Here is an 11,965-nt window from a genome sequence, read left to right on the forward strand (position 1 = left end):
AGCCAAATGAATAAACTGAGTTTTCCCAGGTCCATAACAAGCTGCATCTATATTTTAAATTTCCCCGAAGAAAACAACAAGAAAACTCCTTAACATTAATGGAGTCATGTTTCCATTCTTCCTAAGTCAGACTTCTCCTCTTATAAAATAAATAAGTGAAATAGGAAAAGGGTTCTTCTTTTTGAATTCATTTAATGATTAAGCCAAAGGTTTGCTTGTAGATACAGATGTTGAAGGCCTTCATCTACAAAATTTTGTACATCTTCAGTAATTCATAATCTTTGATACAACAAGCAAATGAGATAGGTCCTCAGACGTGTGCAGAACTAAGCATAGCTCAAAAGATAATGCATGTGATAAAAAAAATAGAGTCTTCAAAAAGGAATAAACTCTTTTAAATATAAATTGCTTAAAGTCATACTGGTTGCCACCGAACTTGCTGCAGCTTTTAATTTATCAAGTGCAGTTTATAAGGACACCTGTGCTACCAGCTGACTCTAATTTCTCAACAGGCTTTCTCACTACATTTTTGCAGTAGTTTACTAGAAATGCCCAGTAGTTCTTTTTTCAACAGTTTTGCCTAATATTTTTCCCTTGAGCTTTTTTTTGCCTCAGGAGAGCCTGACAGTTGGTAATTGTAAATAGGAAATGAGCAATGCCCTCCTTCTAGAGAGACACTAGCATTTTGAATTTTCTTTACCTTTTAAATTGTTTTATTTCATCCCTGATCATCTTTTAACAAGTCAGTTAAATTGAACAAAATAAGAACGCAAAACATTACAATACTTATCCAGCACCACTTTGACTGATAATCCTGACCTCTCTACCATGAGTCAAAAGCTTCTTAGGAGGCCTTAAACTAGAGGATAAGGAAGCAGGACTATAATATCAGGACACTGAGGCAGAAAAGGGCAGCAGAAACAAGCTTAAGAAACCAACGGGACCATGCATCAGAAACTTGTCATTACTGACAAACACTGCAGGACTGCTCTAGCCTTTAAATCTCAACAGCTATCCAGGAATTTTAACACAGAAAAGGGAGAACAGATGAAGGATTCCAATATCTGAAAGCTCAAATATGTAGTATGATCAGGAGATGGAACAATATCATCAAGCAACCAACAGCAAAGGATAAGATAGGATGTCCCTCCCTCTAAACGCTGTGCCTTAAGATCTGGAATGCCTAGTTAGACGCTAAAGAGTCACAACAGCTTTTCTTTTAAAAATGAAATGCAATAATAGTCTAGTGGAAGAACAAAGGAACTTTAATCCCAGATTTGGAAAGATATCCCTTACGTGCCTCAAAGGCAACCAATATGAAAGACAGGGTAGCAGTGTCGCAAAAAACAGGAGTAATTAGCAATGGATTCCTCAGCATAGGCGTCTCAATATGTTAAGTTATAACTGAAGACCAGGATATTTCGAACTGCACAGAAACATTCACTGTATTTGATATCCATGTGTTTCTACTAAAGTTAACATCTGGCACACACAAAGATGGAAATCTGGAATTCTCTTGTATTCTCTTGTTTTTTAAAATTGGGACAGATGGAATACATTTCACTACATATGGCTTCTCAAATTTCTCTTTGTATTTTATCCAGTTTAAAATACAAAAGTACATTTTGAAGGTTCAGAAATTTCAGAATTACACCATGCAGACTGATCTGCTTATGTTTATTCATACAAAATTAAATGTTAGTACACATTTTCTTTTAATGATCATTACTGAAGACATATTATAAATTCACGAAAAACAAAGTAATATAACAGTATCTAGTGTACACACAAATTGTGAGTGTGTACATATATACACACACACATGTAAAATCATCCAAAACCCACAGAAGACCAATTTAAATTCCATTACTGTTGACATATGGACTCCAAAAAATATTCAAGAGTTCCAAGTCTGCAAATTGTAGAGGCCAGTCATTAGAATTCCAACCAGAAAGCCTGATCCACAGAAACTTTCATGCCACATAAGCTAGTTTCCCAATCACCTATTTGACACCTGAAGAGACTATTTCGCGGGGGTGAGGGGGGGGTTGTTTGGTTTTGTTTAAGTTTACTCTTGCAGTTTGTCAAATTGAGTACCTGGAAAATCTGTACATGATATACAAAAGATTACTCTTCTACACTGGCATAACATATTTACAGCGTATCAAAATAAGCCAACTGATTTATCTTCGGTGTGAGGCTAGGTTATTTCAGTATTTGCAGAGTAAGCATTAACTGTAAAGTAGCTATTCTGCTGAACATGCAAAGATTCCTCTTAAAGATATCATTAGGAAGGTAAGGCAACATTTTACTTTAAACTATTTTCAATAGTCCAACACGGTAACTTGAGCAGAATGACAGTATCTGCTCGTTGTGATGCTCTCAATCAAATCTTCTGACTACATGAAAGCGTGGCAGTAGACGCAGGCTTCGTACAGTAACACTGAGACATAACGCTCCTTCAGATGTTTTAATAAATGTTACATTTCATATGTTAATCTTTATTTCCTCATAATGATCTTCCCTGCAAACAGCTAGATTCAATGTTATTTGCTATACAATATGCATTATGAAAAAGAAATCTAAAGCATTAAACTCATACAGATCTCTACCTCTCAAACAGCACACTATCTGCTCAAAAAGGTCACGTGTATTTACATAGTTTACACTTCTGTAAGTGATTTTAAACCAAATTCTGCACATTTGAGTGAGAGTAAAGAACATAAAAATGTTAAGTGAATTAGAGCTCACTCTTCTGCTTCCCGCTCCTGTAAATGTAAGACACTTTAAGAGATTATATTAAGTAACCACATATTTTTTGCACTCCCTCGTGACACTTCTGCATCTGCGTCCCCTTGAGACGCTAAATTGATTTAACCAAAGAGGCCTGCACAAGAACCAAGCAAAGGGTTCTTAGCTTGGTAAACAGTAGCTTTGGTAAGATTTTTTTCCCTGTACTCAACATAAATTATTTTCCTTTACTGAATGACACTCAAAAGACAATATGATGCCCCTTTTCTCCTAAGAAAGTTTGGCAGGATGGAGTTTGTTTAGGGACTTTAAGAATGATTTGTATGCCAAAATTTGCCAATAAACAAAAGAACAAAAACAGAAAAGGTAAAAATGTAGACTCTAAATTCCACAACAGGTTTCTGAGTACGAATATTGTTAAGAAGCCAAGCTTGACACAAGCCTGCCTTCTAGTTCTACAAGTTCTCATTAATGGCCAGTTGCACAAGTTCAGTATCAGTTCTCAGTAATTCCTTCTGCTGCTAATCTACAGTAATGTTATCACATTTAGCAGATGTTGTTACTACTTCTACTGTAAACTCACTTCTGAGCACTTTTTATAACACTCCCAAATTAGAATTCTAAGTGTAAATTGTTTTTTGAAGTTCCTATCAGCAATTTGAGATCATAGCTAAGATGTTCCAGTTTGTTTTTACTTAACACAAATTATATCAACAACCAAGAAACCAAACTGGAATCATAATAAGAAAAATCTTACAGTTGTAGAACAATTATGAGAGTCAGCCTCCCTCTTTTTTATTTTTTTAATCAAATTTAGGATCACTAATCTTATCAGGGCAAACTGATTTCAAGACAGGTTTCTTTTCTCTATTCTCAATTAGGATTGCTATTAAAATTTGAAAAGATTTTACAGGATTTCAATGCAACAAATGTTAATGAATTTCATTTGAAAGAAGAGTTTTAAATCAAACTTCATTACTCTATCATGACTATCCTAGAAGGAAATGTTCTAACACCATGTCTTAATTCCAACAAATAATTAAAATCTATTAGAATAGTTGAACTAAAGAGAGATACGTTTGAAAAGATAGTCACAGGCTTAAAAAAAAAACATACACTGCCTAAAAGCTAAGTAGAATAGCACACTGACTGTCATCGCCATAAAACTGAAGCATTAGAAATTCAGAATCACTGTTTAATTTCAATAGACTACAAGGAATACAGACAGAGATTTCCTAAAAGCGTACCTCACTAGCGTTCTACAGGATTTTCTTACACGTCCTTAAATTTCAACTATGAAATGTGCTGTTCCACAATTATACTGGAAATTTTGACGATAAAACAACTGCCAAAGTATTAAAAAAAAAAAAAAAAAAGAGTAAATGCAAGCTTGCAACAAATGTTTGGCAGCTTTCTCTTTCAAGTTGCCATATCTTTTTTATTCTGTTCTACTGTGATATTTTCCAAGCAGCCTTGCCAGATGAATTACAAACTTGCTTTTCAGTCCTAGAAACCAAGGCCAGGAGCCCCAATCCAAAGATTTTTTTTTTTTTAATTCCTCCTAGAACAGCTCTGTAAATCTGAATAATAACAAATAGATTCCCCATGCAGACGTGAAGTTCTTACAGTTCTCTTAGCTTCTTAATGTGACTAAAATTACCCACATAAACAGCCTCATTGACCTCAACAGTACTATAAACAAACTTAACTTACCCATACTATAAACACAGGCAGAATAAGACTGACTTATTGTTTACAGTATTATAATACACACTAGTAAGGACACTGCACTGTAGCAATATATTGACGGTAAGTTAAGTAGAGGAGGTAAAATTTTAACTGATACTTTAATTTACATCCTCCCTATCATCAGAAGTAATAAGCCAATCAAGGTATACAAGTCAGGCATATATATTTGCATTTCCCTGAAGACTGAACAGTTTGAACACAATTTAATAAATTTAAGAAGTTACAGGAAGTTTTATTATGCTAAGATGAACTGACAGTAGCATTTTGCAAACATAAGATAACAGGGAAGGGGAAAAAAAAAACACAGAATTGTTTCACTCTGTGCAATTACCTATTTGCATTGGTGAAAGATTGACACCAATATTTACACATTCTTTACAAGCACAGGTCAGTTACTTAAGTGGAGTAGAGAAAGTTCAATGCATCAGTTTCCTCATTTAATACAATTGTGATCCATACTTAAACATCTGTTTCAAATACCATCCATAGAAAACATGTTGGGTTCCCCCACACACACTTAGCCACAATATATAGTTTGTATTCATTTCTGTTACACATATCTAAGAGTTTTCCCCATAAAACCAGGCATGCAAGATACATATCAATCTCTCTAAACCTCTGTCATATTCTCTCACCCCAATAAACCCATGCCTTTTTAAGAGAATTCAGCGTAACATTTTCTGTATTTATGACATTGCTAAGAAGTTTAATCAAAATCATTTTTAGGGTACCTATGCAGTGATACCTGAACTGAACAAATTCCCATCAGGTTTCTCTGGGGAAAACAGGACTTTAGGACTAGACATGCACCAAATAACGTAATATGTTAAATAAGTCACTTATATTATTTGGGTTTTAAAGTGACAGAACATACTTCTTATCTGGGAAACAGATATTAAACTGTATCTACAATATAGAAAAAAATTAATATACCCCAAAAAACAACGGTGTGGCATTTGCACCCTATTTAGATAGCCATTCTAAGCCTTTTGAAATGAGAAATGTAGTAAATTAATCACTCAGTGAAAGTGTTACTGATTGTTTCATGCAAAATTGAATGCTATAAATAATTTTTTCAAGCTATCATCTTCCGGAAATTGTAAATTCATACCTAAAAAAGCTACTACATTCTTTTACCTGATGGAAGAAGGAATCAACTAGTAATATATACTACATGTTGTCTGGTTTTCTGTATCTTATCTTAGTATGTGTGCCACGCTTTTAGGTTATACTCTGTTGTGAACTCTAAATAAGTTCTTCAGTCTACAGAGCAATAAGGAAACTTTATGATCATACATGAACATATATCACTTTCTGATATATGTGTGCAAAGTGATTCATTCTTTCCTAAAAGCAAAGAAACTGCATCTAATGCCATCAGGATACAAAAATAAATCTGTATGTAAAAGGAGTGAATAGAGCCATGCAATATTTCTACATCCTTCATTTCACTTAAGTGAGGCACAATCCCTGGTCATAAGCCACTCTCAAAGATGCAAGAATTTTGCCTAAGCACACTCAAACCACACAATGTGCTAGAACTCCCACCACGAGATTAACAATCTATGACCTCTTCCTATTTTAATAGGTTATTTAAATATTGAGTATTTGCTACAGTTGACATGAAGGTTTGCCCAATGCTTTTCTAACTGTGTATTTCCATTTAAACACATTAGGCTATTCAAAGAAGTACGAATCTTTCATAAATATTACAGTCTTGCAGACAGCAACCCAGTCCAAAACCAAACTAACAATTTTAAGTCAGCAATTGTTTTAACAAACTTGAGTTTTGTTCTGGAAAACCTAATTTAACACATTGTCCGTCAAAAGCCTTGTTTATCTTCAAAATGAAAAGACCAGGGACCAAGTAACGTAACAGCCTGCATTAACATCCAGGTAAATACCAGACAAAAGGTAGGTACTCAGCAACACAGCAGAAAACGCACCCCTTAAAGAAGCTTCAGGTGCATCTCAGCTGCCCACATTTAGATAAACTCGAAATAGTTGAGGTCACACACGCAAGAATAAACAAACCACCCACATACACCCCCACACCACACTGGAAAACTTAACTGACAAGCCAGTCCTCCCTTTCAGGCTTGCCTACACAAAACAACGCTTTAACGAAACTTAAAATGAAAGAATACTCAGAGAATACTCAGATTAGTCCCTTTGAAGAGGATATGCTATAACACCAAATTCTACTCAGAAACCACCCATTAAATATTGTTGTTAAGAATAGTAATTGGCAACATTTTTTTTAAAAAATCTACCTCATTTAGCCACAGTCAAGGTCTCGGGAAGCGAAAATTCTCTTCAATACAAAAACGTTAAACCTCAACAACAGAGATAGACAAGGAAAAAGAAAGGATCTCAAAAATAAATACCTTTTACTGATGCATTTTAAAGACTGGAACAGACTAAAGTTTTCTAAAGAGTTCTTAAAGTTGCATGTAATACAATCAACAGAACTTTGCTGTTCATATTTTTTGAGTGATCGCTGATTTCTCTTTCAATAAATGAAGTATGCACTGTAGCAGCCACATTTTTAGTTACAAGAAGAAAAAAAGTGAAACATCAATATAAAAGCCTGTTCCAGTGACCTATTAATGACAATTTCAGTTTCAAGATAAGCAGAAACTATTATTTCACAATACTATGTGTATTAAAAGGCCCTCTAAGAACTCTTGATTGCATATGCAGAACTTGCCAGCACAGTTCCGTTCCTGCTCCTTATGGACTGCTCCAAGGCCCCTCCCTAAGCAACTTCTTCTATGTGAGGTAAAGTCATCCACACGCTGTAGAACTGCAAACACACTTCCTTCTTAGGCCTTTGGTCTGTTCATATTTTAAAAGTGAGAGTCATGAAACAAAAGCACCTAACTTCTGCAAGATTATTATATATAGAACAACTTCGGCTACTGTGTAAAAACTTTTTATATATATATATATAAAATGTATATACACGACTGCAAATCGCTAATATTCTTAATAAGCTTCACTCCCACATCTCTTCCACCTATTCACTGCAAAACAGCACCTGAATCCATAACCTTTCCATTATCCTTTTCAAAACATCAGACTCAAGTTTCCAACCTCAAACTGATCCAACAAGTCATAAATTCCCAAATCTGAAGATGCAATAAGCCACCACTGCTTTAGGTTTTCCAATTCAAAGATTTCTTTATCTACTAGAGGAAAAAAAAAAAAAAAAGCATGCCTTACTATGAAATAATATACCGTACTTCTGATGTAACTCACTATAGTCATCATCAAACCACATACCAGCATTGCCACAGCGACAACCCATGCACACTCCCATCATATGCATTCTGAGCATACTAACAAACCTTTGTCTCTTTGATTCAGGTAACTATGATATTCCCAATCACATCTCAAAGCCAGAAAGATGAACATGAACTCAATGAAAATCAGATAAGCAATAAAGCAGTGTGTTTGTAGTAGTGTGTTTTAAAAGATTTAAACAGTTCTCTGTGAAAACAGCCTAAGAACATCTGCAAAAGAGAAGAGCTAAAAACCATTAGCACTGGACGATTCTTAGAGCAAGATTTGGTGACTCAGGAACTGTGATTCACCCACTTCCTCTCAGCTCACTCCACTGCTTACAGAAGAAAGTATATTGTGACATTTCTATACACTATATTCTTCCTAACAGGTTTATTTAACCACTCCAACAGGTATACAGATGGGAAGGATTGAGACTACACCCACCTGTTCAGCAAGGTCAGGAGGAAGCTGCAGTCCTGCTTCCTGCCCCATTACCAAAAGGAACACAGCACAAGAAGTTGCTTTATGTACTTGCTACTCCCCACAATAACGCAAAGATCAGGTAATGACCTCACTCTACGTTATGCTATACAGACCCTTAATTAAACCTGCTGCAGTAAGTGTCACTTCACAGAATCACAGAATGGTTGACGTTGGAAGCAACCTCTGGAGATGATCTAGTCCAAGCCCCCTGCTCAAGCAGGGTCACCTAGAGCATGTTACATAGAATCACATCCAGGCAGGATTGGATATCTCCAGAGAAGGAGACTCCACAGCCTCTCTGGGCAACCTGTTCCAATGCTCTGTCACTCTCACAGGAAAGAACTTCTTCCTCATTTTCAGGTGGAACTTCCTGTGTTTGTACGTGCCTGTTGCCTCTTGTCCTGTCACATGGCACCACTGAAAAGAGTCTGGTCCCATCCTCTTGACATTCTCCCTTAAGGTATTCACAGACACTGATAAGATCCCCTCTCAGTCTTTAGAAGGCTTCTTACTATCTGGGTTAGGTAACTTTTATGAGTAGTACAACCAAAGTCACAACAGTAACTAATGAATAATAATGAAGCACATAAACATTATTTCCAGAAATATTACACGATTTTTTGCTTCAGTTTTAACCACTTCCTAATACTTGAAGGCTAGAAGAACATTTTGTTGGGATTACATCACTCCACCACAAGATATTTTGCAATTTCTTCAAAGGCAGTAGTATCAGAACCCGTCAAAAAGGCCAAATTGGACTAGATGACCCCCAATAAAGTGTTTTCCACTGTTTTTCTCCTAAAGGAAAACATAGTTTTCAAAAGCTACAGTTAATAGTACAGTTCTTTGGCTACATTAAGCCATTCCAAGACTGTATTGCCATCAAATGGAAAGGACCTACATTAAATACAGCTCTGCCAAAAATATATATTAGCATGCAGGTCCAACTTAACTGTTCCACAAGACTTCACCTAAATCAATATGAAAGCTTATTGCTGCCCCAGGGGGAGGTCTCACTCCCCACTGCATTCTTCCAGCCTTGCTCCTGGCAAGGAAATTCCACCTCCTCCTTTCTAGCGGTTTTAGTACACTTCACACCCCTTGCTATGCTGATGCAACTCACTAATCTAGCAGAAAACTAGCGCCACTCTTTCTTGTCAGGGCAGGGAGTTCATACAAGCATCCAACACACACCAAAGCCACCCCAAAAAATGGCAGGATCATGCAGCTAGGAACAAGCTGATAGCAGAAACAGGAGAAAAGAAAGGAAGAACAAGAACTCCAACTTTTGGCAGAGGTAAACCATTCAAGCAATCTATTCCAACTTCATCCACATCCCACAACTGCATGCGGGCCAGAGCCTACATAAAGAGGAGATACGTGTCCAGACAGCAGGGGAAGAGCAGGACTATCTCTTCTAACAGCCAGACTACAAAAAGGATCCATGCTGACCACAGAGCTACGAGCACCCCAAATGTGGGCTGAACAAGGGACAGGAAGAGCGCAGCAGTGACACATCAGCTCAAGTCTCAGGGCTGCTTGCCTCACCACCACCAGCAACAAGCAGGATTATATCAGGTTCATAAAGTGGACCTACAGGCACGCATCCAACAAGGACAGGCAGCACTGCGTTGAGTGGACAAAAGGGTCCATAGCATGCAGAAGGGACAAAACATGGGGAAAGATGAATGGGAGAGTTCCTCGGGCTAAGTATAGGTTAGCCTAAGGTAATGACAGACAAGCGGTCACTCAAGAGCAGAAAGAACAAAAGGAGTATGTGAAAGCAAGAATATGTTGAGCTTGTTTGGTACTGGTACCCCAGCAAGTCAGACTGAGGACAGACACGCAGACAGCAGGGACTGGAGGACAACACTGGGGGCAGAAATGTAAGTACAGCAGTAAAGAGCAGGACACAGACCAGCCAAAACTTCATGCTCCGAGGCTGAGAAGACGCGGCTTCGGCTGCCGAAGGTTTCCTGCACCAGCCCCGGCCAGGCCCCCCCACCCCCGACGGCTGACCCCAGCAGTGGGCGCAGCCAGCCGCGCTGCCTCCACGGGAGCCCCCAGCCCTCCCGTGCGGCCCGCCCAGCCCACGCGCGACCCCGCTCCCTTGCTCGCCTACCTCTCGCGTCCCCTTCCTCCTGAGGGCCCGTGCTCGCACCCAAGCGGCCCAGGCGCCCCAAGAGCCCCTTCCTCACACACAGCCCCCACACACCGGCCCCAAACCTGATCCCCCCCATCACCCTTGGCAGCCCCCTGCGCCCCCAGCAGCCGTGGCCCCACGCCCCAGATCCGACCCACCACCCTACCCAGTCCCTGCCGCCCCCAGGCTGCCACCCCCCGGGGTCCCCATCACCTCTGCCCGCGCCCCCCACCCCAGCCCGCCGCCCAGCGCATCCCGCTCCCTCGCCCGAGCGGCCCCCGCAACCCCCGCGCCCCGCGCGGCCGCCCCCAGCCGCGCGCCCTCACGCAGCCCGGCCCCCAGCCGCGGCACGCCCGGACCGGCGCGCCCGCTCCCCGCCCCCCGCGCCGGCGGCACCTGAAGCGCGGCGAGTCCTTCAGGCACTCCTCGAAGTCCACGGTCACCTTCATGGTGGCCGGGCGCGGCGCGGCTGCTGGCGGGCGCGGGGCGAGCCCGAGCCGGAGCCCGAGCCCGAGCCGGAGCGCAGCGCTGCCGCCGGGCGGGGCTAGGCGGGGGCGGGGCTCACGGCGGCGGCGCAGAGGGACGGCCGGGCCCAGCCGCGGGGCGGCGGCGGCGGCGCCGTGCCCACAGCCCCTCGGCCCCCTCCCGCGCCCGGTGCCAACTGACGGCTACGCCGGCCAATGGGAAGCAAGGCACGGCGGGATCAGCCAACGAGGGGGCAGCATAGGCGGGGCTTCCTCAATCCGCTCTGGGGAAGAAAGAGTGACAACGAGCGCATCCAGTCACAGGATAAAGCAAGCATCCGGACCAATCGCGAAGGGCGAGGGGAGGGCGTACACTAAAACCGCCCAATACCCGGGCCACTCGGAGGAGGCAGCCAACCACCGAGCGCTCACGGAGGTCTTCCCCGTCGTGCATCCGAGAGAGTGACACTGGCGCAACCAACCGAACAACGGCCCCTGGCCAAGCGCCAATCGGCGAGCTCTGTTGCCACGGCTGCCCGGAAGACCAATCCCAGCGCTCATAACCACGGAGATGGGCCGCCCCCCCACTGCCATAGGCTGGCCCGCCTGTCGCTCGCGGCGCCGGCGGGAAACGCTGCGGCCCGTGCGCTCGCGTCAGGATGACGTTGCTCCGGGGTGGGCGGGGCAAGGCGCTCGGCCGTCGCGGTGGGTGGCCCTGTCGCGAGCGGCCCGCGCCGCTAGTGCGCCGTGTCGCGACAGGCCCGCGCTGCTAGTGCCTGTGCGTTCGTATTCGGGCCCTTCTCCGTTTGCCTCTTTTCCAGCTCGCGAGGGAATAGACAACTGTTAGTTGACCGTTAGTCAACATTAGTAACTTTTTTTAAAAAAAAATGAAGTTTTCTGCCGCGGGCTGTCGCGACGCGATTTATTTAGCGGCAGCCAGCTGCGCAGCGTGGGGAGGCCGCCGAGCAAGGCGCGCAGGCAGTAAAGTACCTATTAAGAATATTTATAGAACAGGAAAAAAAAACAGATGACGGTCAGCGGGCGACACGAAGCCCTTTGGGTGCCACGGCGCTTCGCTGGCCTCTGA

At 41.9% G+C, this 11,965-nt stretch overlaps 1 protein-coding gene across 4 annotated transcripts in view; it reads right to left on the reverse strand.

Moving 5' to 3' along the window:
• Positions 1–10,938, reverse strand: part of ACAP2 (ArfGAP with coiled-coil, ankyrin repeat and PH domains 2) — a 69,237-nt gene extending 58,299 nt beyond the window's left edge. For 2 of the 4 annotated variants that reach the window (XM_062582403.1, XM_062582402.1), the window contains exon 1: positions 10,811–10,938. In XM_062582403.1, the coding sequence (XP_062438387.1) occupies positions 10,811–10,863 (53 nt within the window). In that variant the 5' untranslated portion in view covers positions 10,864–10,938. Of the gene's footprint in view, positions 1–10,189; positions 10,213–10,810 lie in introns of those variants that run through there. The other 2 variants (XM_062582406.1, XM_062582404.1) reach the window with 2 other exon arrangements.
• Positions 10,939–11,965: the final 1,027 nt, after the last annotated feature.

Source organism: Rhea pennata, chromosome 9, assembly GCF_028389875.1.
Source record: "Rhea pennata isolate bPtePen1 chromosome 9, bPtePen1.pri, whole genome shotgun sequence".
Lineage (NCBI taxonomy): Eukaryota > Metazoa > Chordata > Aves > Rheiformes > Rheidae > Rhea > Rhea pennata.